The sequence below is a fragment of the Microcaecilia unicolor genome, chromosome 6 (genome assembly GCF_901765095.1).
Source record: "Microcaecilia unicolor chromosome 6, aMicUni1.1, whole genome shotgun sequence".
Lineage (NCBI taxonomy): Eukaryota > Metazoa > Chordata > Amphibia > Gymnophiona > Siphonopidae > Microcaecilia > Microcaecilia unicolor.
Window position 1 is genome coordinate 42,678,907 of NC_044036.1, and position 23,987 is coordinate 42,702,893.

A 23,987-nucleotide genomic window follows, 5' to 3' on the forward strand; every position below is an offset into this window, starting at 1 on the left:
GAGGGTATATACATTTTTATAAATACATACATACATACAAATTCTGCTTTATATCAGAAAATTCTAGAGGAGATTGTCGAAAGATCTATCTTTGAGTTGAAGCTGAGCTGATAATAAGTCATTCAAGACAATGACCCAAATTATTTAACTCGTAGTACAGAATGGCCAAAGAAGATATTTTGTTTTACATTGGTCAAGTTGAAGCCCTGACCTAAAACCTACTGAAATGTTGTATCAATGCCTGTTATCAGAGTTCAGATTAGGAACTAGTCATATTTTAAGTATAAGTTGTGCAAAAATATAGATCTTCCTAGGGGCTTCACAATGCTTTTCTCAGTAGTGTATAACATTTGGTCTGGGATGATTCCACAGTTTTAACCTCATATAATTTTGATGTTTTTCAGATACACTGATCCAGCTATGTTTTGGCAAGCTCTTTTAGCTGCATTTCTACAGTTGGGTAAGTTATCAGAAAGAGACTGATACTGGAAACATTTGTGCTTACAAAGAATCTGGTTGGTCATGAACAGCATTAAGGTGTTTCATAATCATGCACTTGTAGAGTTCAGTATTCCAAGCTAATAGAAATACAGACATCTAAGGTAATCTAATTTAAAATAATCTGTATTAAAGAATGAATACCATTAGACCAGATGTACCATACATTTGTGAATGCTAGCAGGTAAAACTGGGGGATTTCTTGCACTGGAGAAGGACTGAACAAAATCCATTTCGTACAGTTGACCTTCAGGGGTAAATCTGTAGATACATAGAAAAATGAAGGCAGATAAAGACCATATGGACTATCCAGTCTGCCCATCCATGTCATATACTATCCCTTCCTCTCCCTTAGAGATCTTATGTACTTGCTCCAACCTTGCTTTAATACAGATACAGTCTTCATCTCCACCACCTCCTCAAGGAAACCATTTCACAAGTTCACCACCCTTTCTGTGAAAAATTATTTCCTCGGGTTACTCCTGGGTCTTCCCCCTTTCTCCTTCATCCTATACCTCCTCATTCCAGAGCTTCCCTTCAATTGAAAGAGACTTGCCTCCTGTGCATTTATGCCTTTCTTCCATATTGAGATTTTTAAGTCTATTCCCATACACTTTATGATGAAGACCGCTGACCATTTTAGTAGCTGCCCTCTGGACCAATTCCATCCTGCTTTTATTTTGTTGAAGTTGCAGTCTCCAGAATTATACACAATACTCTAAATAAGGTCTCACCAGAGACTTATACAGAGGCATTACCATCTCTTTTTTTCCTGCTGGCCTTCCTCTCCCTATGCACCCAAGTATCCTTCTAGCTTTCACTGTTACCTTTACTATCTGGTTGACCACCTTAAGATCATCACATTTAATCACACCCAAGTCCCACTCCTCTTTTGTACACAACAGTACACCACCCCCTAAAGTGTATTTCTCTCTCAGGTTTTTGCAGCCAAAATGCATCACCCTGCATTTTTTAGCATTAAATCATAGCTGCCAAATTCTAGACTATTCCTCAAGCTTTGCTAGGTCCCGCCTCAAATTATCCACACCATCAGGAGTGTCTATCCTATTGCAGATTTTAGTATCATCTGCAAAGAGGGAAATCTACTAGACTTCTGCAATATTGCTTACAAAAATGTTAAAAGAACCAGCCCAAGAACTGATCCTTGCAGCACACCACTGGTAACATCCCTTTCCTCAGAGTGAGCTCCATTTACTACTATCCTCTGTTGTTTTTCACTCAACCAATTACTAACCCAGTGAGTCACTTTAGGGCCCTGTGGTAAGTGAGTGAGGATGAGGCCTATCCAACAAGTTAGCAGACAAATTCAGCAGAGTGCTTACTTCACATGAATGGTCTCTCTCACCTCATATAGCCTACTCCATATTCCTTCAATGGGGAACCCCATCAATCAATCCCATTGCATCGGATTTCAACACCAAAAGCAAGACCGTTTGCTCAAGAATTTCATCCCAATACAATCTTCCATAGGACACGTTTGCATTCCCTTGGACAGAGGACCTTTTTTACGCTTACTCCCCAGTTCCCTCGCTTTTCAAGGTAATTCAGAAGATAATTCATGATGTGACAGACATCATTCTCATAGCTCCAAGATAGCCATGGCAACCATGGTACCCTTGGCATCTTCAGCTTTCAGTGGAACATCCCATACCACTGGAAACTCACCCTCAATTACTGATTCAACAGAATGGGTGGTTACTTCTTCCCAATCTCCAGAAGCTAGCCCTCACAGCTTGGTGACTCAAGAGCTCTCTATAACTTTAGGACATTTCACATTGCAGAATTTTCTTTCCCCACCTACTAAACAATCTACCCAAAATTGTTTTTTTTTTTAAATTTGTGAAGTTTATTAAACATACTTCAAACATTTTCAATAACACAATGTCTCAGCCTGTACATCATTAATATCCCCCATTCCTAAATATAATATAATATACTTGACAACTGTTGCAATTATATTCATCTTTATTACATCTTTCAATCTCATAAAATCTCATTCCTAAATACAAACTTCAAGTTACAGACCAATATTCAGTATATAATATCAACCCCATGTTTCCTCCAATTTCCCCCCTCCCCTTCCATCCCCCCATACCCTTATCACCTTAACTTCAGTCTCAATTTTCCCCCCTCCCCTTCCCTCCCCCCATACCCTTATCACCTTAACTTCAGTCTCAATCAGTCACCACTCTGCTTCCTTTCCTCCCCCCTCCAGTAGGATATTTCCCCAATATCCGGTCAAAATGCATCCATTCTGCTGCTTCAGAGTTATACCTCCCCCTCCGTTTGTCGGTCAATTCTTCCATCGTTATCAGTCCCCTAATCCTCCCAATCCAATTATGTACTGTGGGCCCCTCTGCCTTCTTCCAGAACACTGCTATTAAAGATTTCGCAGCTGCCAAGCCTACACGCTTGAGCCTTTGTTCCCATTTGGCCCCTCTCTGATTGCCCACCCCAGTAAACACCATTTAGAATCATATGTGAATGGAGTTTCTAAAACCTCAGTCAAGAGTCCTGTGACCCCCTTCCAAAATTCCTGTATTAACCCGCAGTCCCACCACACATGATAAAATGTCCCCTTTTCCTCCTGGCATCTCCAGCATATGTCCGATGCTCCAGGGAACATGATTTTTACTCTCTCTGGCGTAAAGTACCATCTAAGTATTTTATATGCATTCTCTTTGAGAAGTACACATAAAGAGGCTTTTTTAACCTCCCTACACACCCGTCTCCAATCCGAATCGGACAGTTCTTGTTTCAAATCTCTCTCCCAGGCCCTCATGTATGCATGTTTTACAAAGGTAGTCCCCCGTATATGATCATAAAGTCTAGAGATGCCTTTCCCCCAAAAGTCTATCTTCCCCCATGTGTCTTCCATCCTTTCCAAATATTTTATTCCTACAAGTGGAAAAGATTTACAAAATGGTGCATGGACAAAAACTTTGCCCTCTTTTTATTTTTTCAGTCCAAAATCATTTTCAATATTTATTGCAGCTCTCCAACTCTCCCATTATCTATTAGAGTATATCTAGCAGCCATTTCATCATATCATATCATACAGTTGCTTATCAGTCATCTTTTTCATCTCATCCATTAGTCAGGCATGTTGTCAAAGAATTATTACATTTGCATCCTCTTCTTTAACCTCCTCCACCTGCTTGGGACCTCAATTTGGTACTTACTCAACTACTGCAGCCACCTTTTGAGCCTTCAGCATCTGCGTCTTTACAGTTTCTAACCTGGAAAACTGTCTTCTTCATCACAGTCACACCAGCTCATCGCATCAGTGAAATACAGATTTTGATTCATTACCCTCCATATACCAGATTTTTCCCGACAAAGGTGGTACTCCGTACTCATCTCATCTCAAATCAAGATATTGTGTTGGTCATATTTTTTCCAAAACCACATTTCTTGCCTACTGAACAAACTCTTCATATATTGGATTGTTGCAGGACCTTACTTTTTTACCTAAATCGTTCAAAACCTCACAGACATTCCTCAGCTGTTTCTTTCCTTCCATCTCAAGAAACTTGGTCAACCAGTTTTGAAATCCACATTCTCACTTTGGATAGCAGACTGTATTTCTTTCTGTTATCATTAGGCAAACTTTTCTTCACCAACTTGAGGTTCACTCAGTTCGAGCTATGGCTACTTCTACTGCTCATCTAAAGGAAATTCCCTTTCTTGATATCTGCAAAGCAGCTACACGGTCTACTCCACACACTTTTTCTGAACATTACTGTCTGGACAATGCAACAAGAACTGATGCCAAATGTGGACAAGCAGTCCTCCAAAGTCTATTCCCATGAACATTCCTCCTCCCAATCTTTTAAACACTGGGTTGCACCATTGATAATGGGGAGTCACCAAGTGTGTATGCATTATCCTATACCATAGAGAAAGAGTAGTTACTTACCTGTAATGGATGCTTTCCGTGGTCATCAGGATAATGCATATACACCTTCCCGCCCACCATCCCCTCAAAACAAAAAAACACCAGAGCAACACCAGCAGAACCAACAAAATAAAGGATGAACAGAACATTGATCATCTCCTCTGTCCCAACACTGACAGAGGAGATGATCAATGTTCTGTTCGTCCTTTATTTTGTTGGTTCTGTTGGTGTTGCTCTGGTGTTTTTTTGTTTTGAGGGGATGGTGGGCGGCAAGTTGTATATGCATTATCCTGATGAGCACGGAGAACATCCGTTACAGGTAAGTAACTACTCTTTCTCTATGGTATAGGATAATGCATACACACTTGGTGACTCCCCATTATCAATGGTGCAACCCATTGTTTAAAAGTTTGGGAGGAGGAACGTTGAACACTTCAACTCAGCTGGTACCAAACTCTACACAATCTGTTGCTATCTCGCTGTTCAAAGAACTGGCATTTACAATGGCGTGCCATAGAGTGGGAAGAGCTCCTCACTACCTGATTGGCTGAACAACTCAAACAATCAAACTAGGGAGAGAGCATCTGAGTCGGCAGCCCAAAGAGAAAGGCTACCAAGTGTGTATGCATTATCCTGATGACCAAGGGAAACATCCGTTACAGGTAAGCAACTATGCTTTCTCAGCTTCTGGGTGGAGGCATGTGCAGGGTCATTGATGCTTCCCTCTGGGCCTTTTATACTTCTGGACCATGCCCTCTTGGCTCCACTTCTCCCATGTCACTTCCCCCTTGGACGGGATTATGGGGTTTTAATGTGGCTCTGACACTATGAGGGAGTGTCCTTGAGGGGAAGTGACAGCATCCTATAGACTCCCTCACAGGCCCATACTGAGGGCATTTAGTTTATTTATAAGTTGTCTATGTGGAACCATATCAGAGGTTTGATAACATCTAAGTACACCACATCTAACACACTTCCTCAATCCAATTTTCTGGTCACACAGTGAAAGAAATTAATCAGACTTGCTTGACAAGGTCTACCTCTAGTGAAACCATGCTGCCTCAGATCCTGCAATCATTGGATTTCAGAAACCTCACCATTCTCTGTTGTAGAAGCATTTCCCTTAATTTACTTACCACAGATGCCAGACTCCTAACCTTCTTACTTTGGCTTTTGTGGAGGGGGACTACATCTGCCCTTCAGTCCTCTGGGACTGCGTCCAACTCTAAAAAAGCATTGAAAGATCAGACAGTGGAGCCACCAGAACATTCCTAAGTTCCTTTCAGTACCCTCAGATATATGCCATCTGGCCCTATTGCTTTGTCCACCTTTGGTTTAGCTAGCTCCTCACGAACATAGTCCTCTGAATATTGTTCAGGTTCTACTATTCCTATTTGTGTTTATCTTCTGCAATCTTCTCTTGTGAACACCGAACAAAAACATTTGGTAAGCAAGTCTGCCTTATCCACGTCATCTTCTACATATTTCCTCCCTACACCCATGAGTCTCAAAATTCTGTTTTTGTACTTCCTTCTATCAGTGGCATATCTAAAAAAAATGTCTTATCCCCCCCCATTTTACCACATTGACAATTTTTTTCTTCCATTTCCACCTTTGCTTTCCTACTTTACCAACTTCTCATAGCTTTTCCAGATATTGTCACCTGTCTTCCTCTTTCTGGGCTCCAGTAGTTAGGTGCCAAATACATGCATAAATGACCACAATGCTGGCATATGTGTGTGTGTGAGTGTTCACATATGCGTGTAAATGCCAGTAATCCTCTGTGTTATCTGGAACTACGTACATGTCTTCCCTAAAACGTTCACTTTGGTGGAGTGTGTACAGGGCTCACACTTATGCACATAACTTACAGAATACTACAAGTTATGGCACTTATGCATGAAACTTAATTGTTAAATTAGGTGCTACTTGGCACTGGCTATGAATAATAGGCTATAGTTGGAGTTAATTGGTTCTAATTGACACTAATTTGCAGTTATGTGCGTGACTACTCTTAGTTTTAATCTTGTAACTTTAGAGCATAATTCATTTCTTGTACTACTGCTAGAGGGGTGTGGATGTGGGAGGGGCATGGGAGGGATGTGCCTAGCACTTATGTGCTAAAGTTCTAGAATATTGTCTGTAATGCACAAGCATTTACATCAGTTTTTGACATGGTGTAAGTTCTTGCTACTAAAGTTAGGTGCTAAAATGCAGACTTGCACTAGCATTCTATACACATGTAGTTTCCGATATAGAATTTCTGCCTGATATTCAGCAGTGTGGCTAACTCCACGATAACCAACTATCATAAACCGGTCAACTATAGCCCCAGATTTTCAGCCATGAATCTTATCCAGCTACAGTTCTGAATATTGATGGATATTTTCCCCAAAACATGGCCGCTCACATCAACATAACCGCAGTAATAAATATTGGACTCGATGTGTTCCAAGCCGCTCAGTTTTCAAAATGATAGTCCAAATGACAAACTAGTGTCCGGTCAGCTTTGAATATCGCTTAGGATCCTAAGTGGTTCTGTGATATGTGACAGTACAACAATTTGCCTTCCTGCACAACCCACATGCGAAATCTCCAGGTAAGTAAGGTCCTTCGCACCCCTGTACGTGGGGGCTGATGGTGAGGTGGTCATATTTGACTGACCATGTCCTTGGCTGGTGTCACTATTATAAGCAGATACAAATTGCATGTTAACCAGGTATGTTGGCCACAAAAGGCCGACTTATCTTCATAAACCGGGTATGCTGTCAGCATAACTGGATATGTTTGAAAACACTGTAATATCTGCCCGTCTTTACTGTAGCGCCTTCTGTGGCTAGGAGGTTTCAGAGAAGAATGTCGCAGGGTAGAAACTGCCGAACTTCTCCCAAGAAGAGGTGGTTGAAATGTGCAGACTGGTCCTCCGGCATGAGGGCCAGCTTTATCCCACCCATCGGAGGGGACAGTCTTTGCACCTCCAACAATCTCTGGAGAAGGTTCCAGAGCCAGATGTGGAGGTAAGACAGACTCCCTCACCCTCTGACCCTGGTGTTTATGTAGGCCACACACTGTCCAGTTAAAGTAATGCATGTTGGATCACACAGTCTAGGGCATTTTCCTGTCAACTTTTACTGGTAAAGCCAGAATGTGTTCAGTTTTAGTACTAAGCTAGGGCTAAGTGTTGATACCTATGATTATGATGGCAAAGGGTCACTGCATTCCTAATTGTGGAGCTGAATCATAGAGTGCCAACAGGATTGCAGATTGGCCATGAAAACAAAAGTAGGATGCAAACAGTTGCACAACTTCGCTCATGAAGTTGACTATGCTATCTAGGATGACAAATGGCAGGCATCAATTTCTGCCCATTACCTCTCATCCCCACCCTGATTTGTGCCCACAGAGTGTGGTGTAAGTAGTCAGCTTAGCATTGGTAAACCAATGGTTGCGATCAGTCTCTTAAAATAAAGACTTAACCCCCAATATTCAGCCGGTGGTAGTCATTGTGTTTTTAAAATGCTGATCATCGCTGGCTAAATTATACCCCAATATTCAGTGCTGGGCTGTATCTGGGCACCGGCACTGAATATTGGGGGATAATTTGGGGCAGGTAGGTTGCTTTAGCTTATGCGCCGAGCCCATATAAGAGTTATGCAGCCCTGGCTGAATATCCGACCAGGGCCGCGTAGCTTTTTCTTTCGGAGGGAGGGGGGTTATTATAAAAAAGACCCCAACTGTCCCCCACAATGACTCTCTTTCCATCTTCCTCCATCCTCCCCCAGCTCCTGACATGAACCGCCTGACCCCCGGGGAGGGCCTACCTGGACTGCTGGGGGTGGTTAATGCCAAGGGCTGGGGGAGGGGGAAAGAAAGAGGTTCATTGTGGGGGTGGGAAGGGGCTCGGGGCTCAGGGCAGCAGACACTGCCAGGCAGCCAGCACCCACCCATCACCCCAGCAGCTGCATCATAGCAACAAGAAGCCAGGGCCACTGAGGAAGAGAAGGAGGAGGAGGAGGGCGGCAGTTCTGCTTCTGAGGCAGCACCATTGCACCGCAGCACATGCACTGTAAAAAGGACCTTGGGAAGAATGGAGGAGCACCAACAAGGGAAGAGAGGCCAGTAGATGTGGATGGAGGAAGCACACTAGATTGAAGGGGGAGGGCCAGGGGGTGGATCACAGCATGGCGGACTGGGGTGGGGAGATCACTGCTTTTCAGCAGGCCAAAGGTGTGCTCTATTATAGAGCGTGTCTTCTGGTGGGTCTCATTGTAGCGCTTCTCCTGTAGTGTCTGAGGACGTCGTATCAGCTTTAGTAGCCATCTTCTCAAGGGGATTCCCCCTATCACCTAGAGCAGAGAGTGTAGAGAAAGGAAAACTGTGAGGATTCTGATAAGGGTAAAGTTCTGTGGGCTCCAGCCAGGTTCTTTGGTAGCCAGTATGCATTGATACTTTGACCCCTTTTTTCAGCATTCCGGATAATCCCCCGGCATGCCATTTGATTTCACAGGCAAAATATATATACATGCTTTCTGCCACCCCCTTCCCTTCTTCCTGGATCAGGCAGACTGCCAGGCTTGAATCCATGACTTTGACATTGGGAGGCAGCTGCCTTACAGCTAAGACCATTATGGGTCACATCTAGGAGACCAGTACAGGCTGAGCAAAAGAACTGGTTACATTGGCCAGCAAGGTTGCCTCTGCCTGGTTACAGTCAACTTTGGTTCCTTAGAAAAAGCCAATTGTGCATACCATTATCTTTGACAGCAATGGCCATTCACGGAAGTCCCACAGGCAGTGTTGTAGTGGAGCCCAGTTCTAGAGGATCACCTGTAACAGTGCTCACAACCCTGCAGGTGTGATTGAGAACCCATATGTGTGCCACCCTCATACATTTGTGGGGAGGGTGGGATGGTGACTATAGTTATGTGCATTGGTGTGGGCCAAAACTCAGGCCTGCCAGATCACTGAGTGCATCTGCCTGCATTCTACAACCTTATGTAGTGACCAGAGCTGATGTTGTTGCTGATACTTACCTAACAACCAGTCATCCCCCATGAGTCCATTGGCACAGTTCTACCCCAGCCTGGACTGGTCGAGAATAAAGGTATCATGGCAGGAACCAGGGAATCTGGCACATACATCAGTAATTAGGAGCCTAGCGTTGCAGACTGCCTGCATGTTCATTGGATAGAACGTCTTTCTGTTGCAGTAGGCTCGCTCATCCATTCCAGGTGGTTTCAGGGCAACATGTGTGCAGTCTATGACCCCCAACACTGAGGGAAACCCAGCAATGGCAAAAACATCCCTCGTGGTCTGCTGCCTCTGCTCAGGGGTGCGTGGAAAGCTGACATAGCCATGCAGGTGGCTGAGAAGAGTGTATGCAATGGCAGGCGGCAGACTGTGTGATGCCTGTGGTGCCAGCGACGAAATGCTGGAAACTGCTAGTTGCCAGAAAGATCAGAGCAGTGGTGATCCTCACAGCCACTGTCAAGGCATGGATCCTCAGGGTGGGGGCCTCGAGATAATTTCTCAACAGCTCACAGAGGTCAGCAATGGTGACTCTATTAAAGCGAGTTAGCTGAAATGCCTCTTCCTATGTGAGTTGGAGGTAACTCTCCCTCAGCCTGTACACCTTGTGGGCCTTATACCTATGTTGCTGAAGTTGGGGCTGCGCTGGGGCTTGGCCCTGCTGTGCGTGCAGAGCTGCAATGAAAAGCTGCCTTCTCCTCTCAGATCTCTGCTCCGTAGTGCTTGCTGTCTGGTCTAGTCGATGGTGTTGCAAACAGGGAAAAGGCATGGCTCAGAATTTCAGGCAGGTAAATGAAATATAACAGGCTAAAATGAAAGCCAGGAATAGTATATTAGCAGGTTAACCGACATACCCAGTTACTGTAAAATGCCAGTTTTTACTCCTTAGCATTTTGTCTAGCTATTACCTACTGCTGAACAGAATAAATAATTGCACATTCATATACTCACCCAACTCCTATATCTCGCATGCCACGGTTTCATCTTTTGCCCGCTCCCACGATGCATCCTCTAGCCCATCAAATGGGGAACTCAGCATTCTGATACTTCACAGAAAAAGAGGCATCATGGCAGAATGTGTAAAATTGAAGTAAGTGAGAGAAGAATCGTATCTCTGAACCATATTAGCTTCCATACCTGTTGTTGAATTTCACCGCTCCGAGTTGCACTAGAATTTTCAAAACCAGAAAAGCTGGTGTATATATAGCTGGCCATATTACAGGTGCTGACCGGACATGCTGTACCGACTATTACCTTTGGCTGTCAAACTCAGGAAATTGCCGCCAAACCTACCTGCCTTGCAAAAGCCGGTCTTCGTGAATATCCAGTTGTGCGCCTCCCGCTGAATATCGGATTTAACTGGCCTTGTCTGATATAACCGCTTATGTGCCAGGTTTGCCCACTAATCTTCCGGCTAACCTTTTGAATATCGGGTGGTTTGTGCACCCAGCATTTTAGTGCATAAATATCAGCGGCGTAGCAAGGGCAGGTGGGGGCAGTCCGCTCTGGGTGCATGCTGCTGGAGGGTGCAGAGAGCAGCCGTGCGCCTGTCACCTCCGCTGGTTCCCTGCTCCCTCTGCCCCAGAACAGGCCACTTCCTGTTCCAAGGCAGAGGGACCAGGGAGCCAGTGGAGCTGACAGGCACGCGGCTGCTCTCTGCACCCTCCAGCAGCCAAGAATGCACCGGGGGGGGGGGGGGTCTTTATGCAGGGGTGTGTGTGTGTCGTGCTGCACCCTGGGGGGACGGACGCCGCTGCACCCGGAGGGGGGGGGGGGGGACCTAGGATCGCCACTGCTAAATATAGGTGACTTTTATAGAGTTACCTCCTATTAGTACATGTATGCCATACCTTTGGGGGTTGATCTGCATGATAGTACACTAAATTTTATCATACAGGTGTTAAAATGTATCACACAGTAAGAAGTTTTTTAGTATACACGTTATAGTTCATAGTTTATTAAAATTTGCTATACTTCCATTAGCTAACTAGCAGATCACAGCAGTTAACAATCTAAAAACAAAACAAATAGGAAAGGGATTATAAATCAAAAAAGGAAAGAAAAACTCACTCAGGCAGAACTTAAACATAAAACTGACACTCAGAGACAGGAGAAGATAATAATTAGGGACAAAGTACCGTAAGGTAAAAGCAAAACAGTGGTATGAACAGAAAACAAACATTTTAGGATGGAATTCTTGCCAGGTCTTTAGGGCAGACAAAAGAGGGTTCAGCAAGAATTTGGAACACTTTCAGTATGAGTTTCCACACACAGGCTATAGTATCATATAAGTAAAATGATCTGTTTATAAATATCACAGTATTAATTTTGCAGTTACTGAATTTGTCTTTTTATTGATTATCTTTGATTGCCATGTTCCTTGATTCATAACTGATTACACTCAACTGACTTGTTGAGCCTTGGTTAGCCATTGCAAAACAATTTCAAAAACGCCATTTGTAATAATGCTGCTTTGTTTCTTTCTTTCTTCTTTTTTTTTGTTGGGAAAATATGTATGAGTAGCACCAATTTTAACAATTACAATAGTACTGGGGGAAATATATCAATATTATAACATGAATGAGAAAATTTAAGTTTTGTAATTTATCAGACAGCCTCATATGCCTATACACCAAAGACCTTGGAGACAGACAGCCTGCTCAGAAGCACAAAGCAGTTTTAAGGCATCCATAAAAATGCTTGGTAATGCAGTATATTTATTTCATTGCCGAAAGAAAAAAAATGTTAGTTTTGTTTCACTTTGAAAGTATAATGTTTTGTGGGGAGGGCTGGATGTTGGTTTTTTTATGATTCATGAAGTTCAAATTATGAGAATGTAAACATTATGCGTGGAAGTCGATCACACAAAAAAATAACAGATACTAGAAAGCCAAACACAAGTGAACCTAAATCCATAGTTGGTAGGACCCAATCAGGCAGTAAAAAGAAACAAAAATTAAAGATGTGTATACATTTATATCAGTACAAAAAAGGTGATGAATCAGCCTATGTTACTTATCTGATTACACAGCTGGCTTAAGGGGGCTTACTTGTGGAAATGAAATAAGATGGTCTGGATGAAGAAAAATAAACCCATTACCCTAATAATCCACAATAGATTTGCAAGAGAACTTCAGGGCAAACATAACCCCCACATCCGTCATTCTCTAGGGCAGCTTAATGAACTTCTTGCAATCTGAGTGCTTTGGATACATCTGGTTAGAATCTGACAGGGGTCATTTCATAATAGGGTACCTATGTGAAATATCCACAAATACACTTATTTTATATCTCAAGGGTAGTGGCAACCATTAAGAAGTCTAGGCTGTTGCCTAGAGTGGCAGCTTCTAGCAGGCACAAAGAGCAGCTGCAGTCAAGCCAGAGCACTAGGTTCTGAATCCACAAAGTAGAGAGTGACACAGTCATGAAAATGGTCCCCATCCCCACCATATCCCCACTAATTTAAATATGGAAATAAGTCACACATATCTTGAAGAAGAAATCTATTTAACAATCAAGAAAAATACTGATTATATAGTTCATCATTTCCTAAAGTTCATGTAAAAATAAGAGTCCATCAACTGTTTCAAGCTTCAGCTGTATTCTTTTGCCATCTGTGGTAGATCTAGCACATGAAAATGTCTTTTCAGATCAAGTACTGCTTGCTGGAACAGCATAAAGATACTTTTTAAGCTTACTGTAGGCCACACAAGTTTCCAAGTTCATTAAGAAGCAGTTCTTCCAAATCAGTGCGCTAGGGCTAGGTCTAGGGCTCTTCAGCTTGGAGAAAAGACGGCTGAGGGGAGATATGATAGAGGTCTATAAAATAATGAGTGGAGTGGAATGGGTAGACGTGAATCGTGTGCTTACTCTTTCCAAAAATACTAGGACTAGGGGGCACATAATGAAGCTAGAAAGTAGTAAATTTAAAACAAATCGGAGAAAAGTTTCTTCACTCAATGTGTAATTAAACTCTGGAATTCTCAATTTAAGTCAGGTCTAAAGACACATCTTTTCTCTGAATCCTTTAATGCTTGACCCATAGGTATGTTACCACCTGACTGTGGCTGCAGATTTGATGCCCTCTGTATGCATGCTACGCTGAATGACTTTTCTTTAAAGTTATTGTAGTTCCTTTCCTATATTGCCATTTTGTAATGCATTCTAAACTGCCGAGATGGTTCTACCGATTAGTAGTATATCAAATGGTGAATAAGCTTGAAACTTAGAAACCTGAGGGTGCTACTGCTTTAATGCTCCCTATCCCCACAGTAAAACCATAATCATTATTACTGTTACTGTGGTAATACCGTGCAGATCGTCCCTGTCCCCGTAGTAATACCATGGAGATCATCTCCGCCCCCACAGAAATTACTATGGTTATTGCTGAGTTACCACTTTCCACATTACTGTACAGATGAAGATAAAAGTAATTTTAGATGTGGTACATCTGTTTGTGTTAATTCTTTTGAATTAGAGGGTGAATTTATTCATCTTAATTTACAAATGAAACACAGATTTGGCACACCCTCCAATTGTCAAACTAGCAGAGTGGATTATACAATAATGTCAATGTCAACTGATATATAGTGGTCAAAAGATTAGTGATCAAACGTTGTTTTTTTTTTCACCTGGTGTGCCTTAATTATGACTTTCAATGCATGCTGGGTGAAAAACCTTAACACAGGTTAGTAAATAGGCCCCTTGGTGAGCTCTAGTATGTTATTGCCTGTGTATCAATTTGTGGGTCATGAAGCTATTATGCATTCTACTTTACTTTTGTTCATCATAGACTACAAAGTAATTATCCTTTCATTCAGTTGAATCTTCCCTATTGAGTTACAGGTTTAATGAACCCACAGATAATTGCATTAGAAAAACTTTAGTTTTTAGGGTAATTGGCATATTCAGATTCATGTTTGCCTATCCTTTTGGCAATTTAATTGTATCTGTGCAGCTGAAATCATATTGTCTATGAAAGGCTTGGTTAGCTCTCTGTTAATCACAAGAATTCATTTATTTATTTAAAAATGTATTAACTGCACCATCCAAGATTCTAGGCGGCTCACAATTGAAACACACAAAATAAAATAAAATTAGGATTTGGGCTACAATGTCACATATGGTGATGTCATCAAGGGGGCGGGGATATGGACAGGTATGGGCAGGGTTTTGGCATGTCCTCGATTCTCATTGGCTGTTAGGACCAAAAGCGGGCATGGCCACCTGTCAAAAATATGCAAATTAGCTTTGACAAAAGCAAGTGAGATACACTACTAACAATTCAATCTCCTCCCTCCTTTTCTGAACTTTACATGTTTTGATTTAATTTTAAAAAATATGCAAGACATTAGAAATAAATTAGCTACATGCTTTGATGTAATTCCTGCAAACTTAGCCTTCCCTATAGATATAAAGAAAATTGATTTTTTATTCAAAATAAATAGATAATTACATCTCGCAAAAAGATGCCGGGGTGGGGGGAAGAAATGCATGCTGACCCAATGGATTGCTGTGTATGCCCCACCTGTAATCACGTGATAAATCACGAGATTAACATTTTTTGTTTCGTGATTAATGCCAATTAGAAATTTTAATCGAAATGCAGCTCTCTCTCTCTCTATCTCTCTCTCTGTACATACATACATACAAATTAATTGTGGCTGATTGGTTTCTGGAGTGCATTACCTCTGAAGACTTCCTCCACCAACATCTAAATCAGAGTGTAACATCTTTTCTCAGCACATACATATATATTAACAGCACTTAAGTGGCTATCTGACGATATTCAGTACCGGATAGCTGGCTCTCCTGCACTGAATTCCGTTGCTTAGCGGCTTAAAGATAGCCAGTTATATCGGGTGATATAACCAGCTATCCACCAATTTTTAAAGTGAGAGCGGCCAAGTTTGGCTGCCACAATAGGTGGAGTAACTTTGGTTGGTCTCACTTTAAGCGGTCAATGCTGAATATCAGTGTGGCTGGTTAAAATCGGACTGGCCAAAATTAAACTGGATATTCAGTGCCAGTCACCGGAAATGGACTGGCATTGAATATATCCGGGTTTAGCGGGAGACAACCCGGTTATCTCCCTTGGTCTGAATATCGGGGCCATTATTTTTCCTCTTTGCCTTTGAGAGAGAAATACGAGGTCCTTTTTTTAAATAAGATGGAGCCTCTCATTTCAGGGCTCCTTACCTGAGGTAGATCTTGGCCCTGTGACTGTTCCTTAGTTTTGATCTGGTAAATTGTAGGGTAAAGTCAGCTGTTGGGTGTGGGGACCACTTACATATGGTAAGGCATTCCAGGGGGCAGGGAATAGGTGGACTAGGATAGGATTGGTGTAAAGGAGGTTTTTGATGGGTTTTGGAGGGCTCACTTCCACCACAAGTGTAACAGTTAGTGTGAGATATGTAGGACTGGCCATACCTTCTGAAGTTGTCATATAGCCTGATATGCACTGTTTCTTTCACATCTTTGGGGGGTGAGGGGTGGGAAGGGGTCATTGGGGGAATAAGGGGGGTCATGCCTTAATCCCTCCAGTGGTCATCTGGTCATTTATAGCGCCTTTTTGTGACATAATCCTACCTCCAACAAGCCTGATTGTGATTTGCACACACTGCAGAGAAAAATGACTCAAATCTGAGTTTTGAAAATCACGATTTGGATGTTTTTTGGAGAAAAATGTCCAAATGCCACTTTATGCTGTTTTTGAGACATTTTTCTGTTTTAAAATGAGCCCCACAATGTTACTAAATTCATGTTTTATTATCATTGAAAATTTAATGAGCAGATCTTGTTGTATAAGGTAACCCAAGACAGAGATCATCATTTCTGTTTGTTTTAATGCTGTATATTTTTCAAGCTTTTACAGCAGTATATGCGAGAGACAATTATCAGTGTGTTCTTTAGTTTAAATTTAATATTTTTTCAGAGAGCTTTTTGCATACTTTATATACAATTTCAATAGAATACTGTAGCTAAGGAAAATATTTTTACAAATGCAAGTAGGTCCAGTGAGCATTGTAAAAGTTAGAAGAGAGATATTCTGATGAAATGCTATATATTGCTTGAGGTAGTTCACAAAAGAGGGTACATTTATAAGTAACTTGAACATTTACAGCAGCGTTTTACATGCTCAAGTAGGCACATCAAATTTCCTTGGGGTATATGCACATATAAGTAGACAGTCAGACAACATTGCATCTGCTTTTATTTTATATACAGATAGGTGCCCCTGGGGACAGAAAATGGGTGAGCCGATGCATTTACCCTTATTTGGTAGCTTGTCCTCTATCAGTAGTAACACCAGATTCCACTAATAGTCACAAAGCACCATTTTGAAGTTGACAGCCCACAGGGCCGCAATGACCTGGGATTGCTTCTTCCCCCTCCCCCCAACTAAACATTAAGGAGAATCCAAGTAGGTATTGTTGGTAGTGGGAGGATGGAGGATATTTGATTGGATAGGATTCTTTAGGGGGTATGTTTGATTGAGTTAGGGGTGGAGTGGGGGCAGACCTATACCACTGGTTCTTTGAGAAGATAGCAGCTCTGACCTAGGCCGTGCTATCTATGCGTTGGTACAGCCAGGCACGTGCCAATTTCTTACCTACTGTACTGAGGTAGTGCAGATTAGTGACGCAAATTGAGCTATGTATGGTGAAATGTGTTATTTTACCTCAGCCTAATAATTACCCTTCTTAATTACTCACCATTTCTAAATCCATTCTCAAGGTGAATTACATTCAAGCACACAAGTTTTACCCTGGCCAAGTGAACTCATTGTATAAGTTGTGCACTTTATTAATACTATTAACCCTATTCACAAACATCCTTTCTTCCAACATCTTACAGGGTATGTGCCTTTTATACTCCAGTAACACATCTAATATTTACTTCCCATGAAAGCAACTGTGACACTTAAAACTTTCCTATGCTTATAGGAAGCCAGCCCCAAAATGTCCCTTCTTTTACCTTGTCATATCACAGTATAGATTTTATTACCACAAATCTGCTGTTAAGGGGCAAATACTCCCATTTGAAAACCATTTTGACATACTCTAAAGGCTAATATCTTATGATGTATTAGAATTTTATATTTATGTTTCTAAATACTATTCTCCTAATTCTATATAAATATAGTCCACCCGATATTCAGAGCTATTTAACAGTCCAGGAATGGCTCCTGGCCGGTTAAATAGCTTTCAGCCGACTAAGCGCTAATATTTAGCACAAGATAGCCAGCTATCTTGGCTGAATTTTAGCGCTTAGGGGGAGATTATATATGGCGCCGAAAAAATCGGCATGGAAAAATCCCTGCCAACTAAGTGTATTATATGAGTGGTGCTTAGATTTAGGCGCAGTATAAAGAATATGTTATAACTTAACCGGTCGGCTGATGAATATTGGCTTAACTGGTTATGTGCATAGTGGCCAACCCCCCCCCCCACCCCCAGAGGTTCAATGCTGGTCACTGAATATGGCCTGGCATTGAATTTCTGGGTTCACCGTCAACTGTGGGAGGCAGAGCAGCTAACTCCCACAGTCTGAATATTGGCCCATTATGTATACATCTTAAGAATTCTTATAAGGGCCAAGATTTGGATGCTAACATTTACATTTGCCTTATACATGGTGTAGGCGATGGCATTTGCATGCCAACATTGAGGTGCTAACATGATCTATTCTATAATGGAATCTGGACACCTAGTTGGCCAGTGGTATTCTGCAGCAAGGGGTAACGTGATTGAACCTACGAGTGTGACAATGAATGCAGATAGCAGTGTTTTGTAGGGACGAAAGACGTTTGAGATTGACCCAGCTACAACCGAAACAAACGATGTTACAGTATTCCAATCTGATGAACAGTAGGGATAGGATAAGCACATGAAAGGAAGTAGGGGTGAAGTATTTCCTAACAGAACAAAGTTGATACAAGATATAGAATCCTGATTTACACAGACCAGAGATCTGAGGAGTAAAGACAGATTTGAGTCCAGTGTAATACCTAGATAATGGAAAGAATCAACCAGAGAGCGGGGTGGGAAGAAAGGGAGCAGATGCTGGGCTAGAAGGGTGAAGGGAGGAAGATGCTGGGAACAGTGAAAAGGAAGAGATGCTGCTGTTAACTAGGAAGCCCCCCGTCACAATTTCCTGTTTGTGCCTGCGCGGGATGCAGCAGAAGGAAGGCTTCTGGGTTAGTGGCAGGTAGCATGTGGGAGTAGCTGCTAATGCTGCTGCTTTGGACTCATAGAAGAGAGGGAGAGATGTTACAGGTAATGGAAGAGGGGCAAGAGACGCTGCATGGGGAAGAAGGGAGAGGTGCTGCACAGGAGCAGGGAGGGCAAGAGATCCTGCACAGGGGGTGGGGAAGAGGGGCGTGAGATGTTGCATGGCAGAGAACGGCAAGAGAGGGAGAACTGTTGGACATAAGGTGGAGTGGAGGAAGGGAAAGATGCAGCAAGGGGGTAGAGAAGGTAATAAAGGGAGTGGAGGTGGGAGATGCTGCATGGAGGGGGAGGGGGTGAGAGAGGGAGAAGTGTTGCACATAGGGATGAAGGAGAGGGAGATATGGTGCATGGGGAAGATAGGGAGAAATGGACATGACAGTGGAGGGGAGAAAGGGAGAGATGTTGGACATGGGGCACGAGGGAGGGAGAGAGAGCGAGATGGTGGACAGTAGGAGACAGGTAGAAATGTTGGACATGGCAGAGGGTGGGAGAGAAGGCTGCATGGGAGGGAGAGGGAAGAGAGATGTTGGATCTGGGGTACAAGGGAGGGGGAGAGAGATGTGTAGGACATAGAGTTGGATGAGAGGCAGGGAGAGATGCACAGGAGGTGCAGGGGGAGAGAGGAAGATGTTGGATCGAGGAACAGATGGGAATGATGGAGAGATGCCAGACAATGGGAGTGAGGGAAGAGAGACAGAGAAATGCTGGACCATGGGGGACAGGGCAGAGTGGAAGGGAGAGGGACATGTCAGGCTATAAGAGTGGGGCGTGAAGAAAGAGGGAGCAGATGCTGGGCTAGAAGGGTGAAGGAAGGAAGATGCTGGTACTGGTGGAACCATGTGGAGAGGCCAGGAGGAGGAGGAGGTGGGGGCAAGGAAATAGATGGAGGAGAGTGATTACAGAGGGTAGAAATATGGTAATGGGGAATAGATTAAAGATGAAAGGCTGTGGAAGGAGTGAGATGGGGAATGGGAGAACTAGTGGGTGAAAGAAGAAGATTGAAATCTGATAGGTAGATGAAAAGTAAAAAGGAGGAGAAGGGTGATAAAGAGGGTGAAATTTGAGCTGGCAGAGAGGCAGAAAAGAAAAAAGAGAGGAAAGCTAAAAAGGAACGATCAATATGTCAGAGGTAGGTGTAGTGAGGGAATAGACAGCAGAGAGGAGAAAAGACAAATGGACAACAGCTGCTTGAAGGAGAATTAGTAGATGACAGGAAATTGAAACCTAATAAACAAAAAAAGCACAAAATGGAAAAATAAAATGTCCAGACAACAAAGGTAAAAAAAAGCATTTATTTTGAATGTTTTTAATGGAATATGTTAGCTTTGGGAAATGTACATAGCAAATGTCTTTGCATTGTGTTCAGTAGAAAAGGAAATGCATTTGTTTTTATTTCTCCAGTATTGTAGTACATGTAAAGTTTAACTTCTTGGGGTTCCCAATTAATTTTTGTGTAAATATTTTAATTTCTAATTTGTGATCCCTTGTTCTGTATTTGGTGAGGGTCTGTCGGTGTTATAGTAATGGCAGGTGGGGAAATTGGAGAGGAGGCAGGGAGGAGAAGGGGTTGGGGAGGGTTCCCTCCTCTTATTTTCAGACCTGGGCCATAGCACGTCTAACACTGACCATGACCCTTGCCATATAGCTAGTAGGGATCCCCAGGTATCCCCAGCTGAGGACCTCCTCTAAAGGCAGTCAGATCTCCCTTCTACCATGCTCTGTAGTCAGCGACAGCATCCTTGAGCTACCGACAGCTAAGCATGCGTGTGGTGCCTGCAATAGACAATGCTGCTGTCTGCCAAGCTTGGTAAAAGGGAGTTCTGACCACCTTTGGAGGATGTTTTCAGCTAACAGAGCTTGAGGATCTTCATTTGCTAAAAGTATTTATATTTTGAGATGGAGGTAGGGTAGAGCAGAAATAAGTTTGTGCCCACCCAGAATTAGCTGTCTGGCTACGCCACTGAGACACTTAGAACAGATAGGGAAATTAAAGTAAAGCTTAGAATAGGACATATAGGAGATCTTTTACAAAGCCACACTAGTGTTTTTAGCTCATGCTAAAAATCAGCTTGTGCTAAATGCTGAGATGCCCATTATATTCCTACTAGTAAAAAAGGCCCGTTTCTGACACAAATGAAACAGGCGCTAGCAAGGTTTTCCTCGGCTCCCCTGCAGCCACCCATGTCCAGTGACCCTCCTCTCTCCCCTGCCCCCCCTCCTTGCCACCCATGTCCAGTGATCCCCTGCCCCCCCTCCAGCCACCCATGTCCAGCGACCCTCCTCTCTCCCCTGCCCCCCCTCCAGCCACCCATGTCCACGACCTCCTGTGGACATGGATCAGCTGTGAAGCATGTTTTTTCCCCCCGGGTTCTGAAGTTGACATCATAATGGCTACGGTGATGTCAGCCTGATCTACGGAGCCTAGCAGACCAACTCGGAATGAGCCACGGTCCCAGGCAAGTCAGAAAGTTGGAGGTGAGAATTATTATATAGGATGGGAGTCTCAGCATTTAGCACAAGCTAAAAATGCTAGTACAGCTTTGTAACAGACCCCCATAGAGAGGGACTAATAAAATTAATCTTTATTTTAAGAAAATAGATTTTTCCACAGTGTTGGTATCCTGTTTCTCCTATCAGGAACGCAAGCATAGTATCATACACTCGATAGGCAGGTAGTTTATGACCTTTATTGTTTTTAAAAGTAGTTACAGGTATTGAAAACCTCTACATCCAGAATTGAAGAAGCCCCCAATGAAGAAGAACTTAAAGAAGCAGAAAGAGAAGAAAATGAAGCTGACGTTAGATAACTCTTTTCAATAAGTTCACAACGCATTTTCTATACGGATGGACTGAGTAAAGGAACACTTTAAAAGTTTCCATTTGTGGGGTGAAGAAACTGAGTAAATGAAAGAATTAGACACTCATACTTAACTTGAAAAAGAGGTTTCTGTATTCACACTTACCAGGAGAAAAAAAAGTGTTCCATAGTCAGAGAAGGTTTATTACTCACCTGAAGTAACAGAAGATAACAGAAAAGACCCATTTCTTTACAGTTGTTAGTACTTGAAGGTAGCTCCAAATACACAAAGATCTATTTAAGAGTTATCTGTAACCCTATGGGTTAAATGTTAAAAGATTACCTGGCTCCTTCTAGATCTGGTGTAGAGATAGCAGTGCAGTGAAACTGAGTGGTCTGTGTGCATGCGCTGAGTGTTCCGCATGCTGATGGAACTCTCAGGAGAGTGACAAACTGCTCAGGCTGGCAGTTGGGAGAGAGCTCTATTGGTGAGAACATGTTACTAGGGAAAGACTGGAAGAAAGTTGATGCTGGAGATTATCACCTGAAAGAAAAGGCGCCCACCGTTCAAGAGAGCCAGAGAGAGAAAACAAAGAGAGCAGCTAAGTGAAGAGCACATAAGAGAAAATAGTAAAGGAAACCTGAACAATAAGTGAGAGAGAACTAAAAGAAGGGAAAAAAAAGAGTAGAGGAAAACTTACATGTTGGGATCCTTGGGGGTCTCCGGGGGTCTGAGGGACAGGAGAGGGGAGACTTTGAAGAGTCTGGTGTTTTGCGGAATTGAATGTAACTAAATGATTTATGTAACTAATATTTATACTTATCTGAGGATGCTCTCAATGTTTCTAGAGACTAAACTGATTTGTGTCGCAAACCTGTAATTGAAATACATATGTTAAATTTGCAAGTTGGTAAAATTTCATTAGTATTTAAATATAATTCAATTAATAAAAAAAATATTTTCTTTTTATTGTTAAACTCCCTGGTTGGTGTTGAGTCATTTTGGGGAAACACTGTGACATATTTGGTACCATCATTTAATACCTTGCTCTGACACCAGGGGGTTTACATATCCATACATATCTGATGCTTGAGGGGAAGTTCCTGGGTCAACAGTTTCCTAAAACAAGGTTGAAGAGATTGGGTTAAACTGTCTTATGTGAGCTCCTGAGATTATCTGTAAAAGAAAAATAGTTCAGTTACTGTAAAACTGCTGAATTTAATCAAGAGAAAGGGGAAGTTCAACCAATCTTGAATTTTTAAGAATTGTTGATGGTTGTAAGAACTTTGAAAATGTTTTCATATAGCTAATGGACTTTTCACTAAAGTGTCTGATTTAAAAAAAATCCTTTATCTTAAATAATAAAAAGTTTAGTACTATCTTTTAGGAGTTGGTGATCTTCATTAAAGAAAACATTTATGCTGTAAACATGTAAATCAAAGTGTAGCATCTTTTCTCAGCACATACATATATATTATTTACACAAATTTTGCTTGATATTCAAAAGAAAATGGCTGCTAAAACAGCACTTAAGCGGCTATCTGACGATATTCAGTACCGGATAGCTGGCTCTCCTGCACTGAATTCCGTTGCTTAGCGGCTTAAAGATAGCCAGTTATATCGGGCGATATAAACTGCTATCCACCGATTTTTAAAGTGAGAGCGGCCAAGTTTGGCTGCCACAATAGGTGGAATAACTTTGGCTGGTCTCACTTTAAGCGGGCAATGCTGAATATCAGCATGGCCGGTTAAAATCGGACTGGCCGAAGTTAAACTGGATATTCAGTGCCAGTCACCGGAAGTGGGAGATAACCCGGTTATCTCCTGTGGTCTGAATATCGGGGCTATTATTTTTCCTCTTTCTCTTTTTAAGAGAGAAATACAAGGTCCATTTATAAAATAAGATGGAGCCTCTCATTTCAGGGCTCTTTACCTGAGGTAGATCTTTGCCCTGTGACTGTTCCTTAGTTTTGATCTGGTAAATTGTGGGGTAAGGTCAGTTGTTGGGTATGGGGACTCCTTACATATGGTAAGCCATTCCAGGGGGCAGAGAATAGGTGGATTAGGATAGTATTTGTCGTAAAGTAGGTTTTTGATGGGTTTTGGAGGGTTCACTTGTTCCACCACAAGTGTAACAGTTAGTGTGGGATATGTAGGACTGGCTATAACTTCTGAAGTTTCTTATAGCCTGATATATGTACTGTTTCTTTCACATCTTTGGGGGGTGGGGGGGGGGGTGGGAAGGGGTCATTGACCATTGGGGGAATAAGGGGGTCATGCCTTTATCCCTCCAGTGGTCATCTGGTCATTTAGAGCATCTTTTTGTGACTTAATCTTGATTGAAACAGGTCTAGACCAAAATGTTTTGGTCCTGGACATTTTTGCTTTGTTCCATTAATGGCAGAAAAACATCCAAGTTTGGGAACACCCAAATCCTACCTCCAACAAGGCTGATTGTGATTTGCACACACTGCAGAGAAAAATGACTCAAATCTGAGCTTTGAAAATCAC

The 23,987-nt window shown here is 42.4% G+C and overlaps 1 protein-coding gene across 1 annotated transcript in view; it reads left to right on the plus strand.

The window, feature by feature from the left end:
• Nucleotides 1-409: 409 nt before the first annotated feature.
• The window catches only part of LEPR (leptin receptor), a 204,665-nt gene continuing 181,087 nt past the window's right edge, over nucleotides 410-23,987 (plus strand). Inside the window, exon 1 of the mRNA XM_030207748.1 lies at nucleotides 410-460. Within this exon, the coding sequence (XP_030063608.1) occupies nucleotides 421-460 (40 nt within the window). The 5' untranslated portion in view covers nucleotides 410-420. The remainder of the gene's footprint in view (nucleotides 461-23,987) is intronic.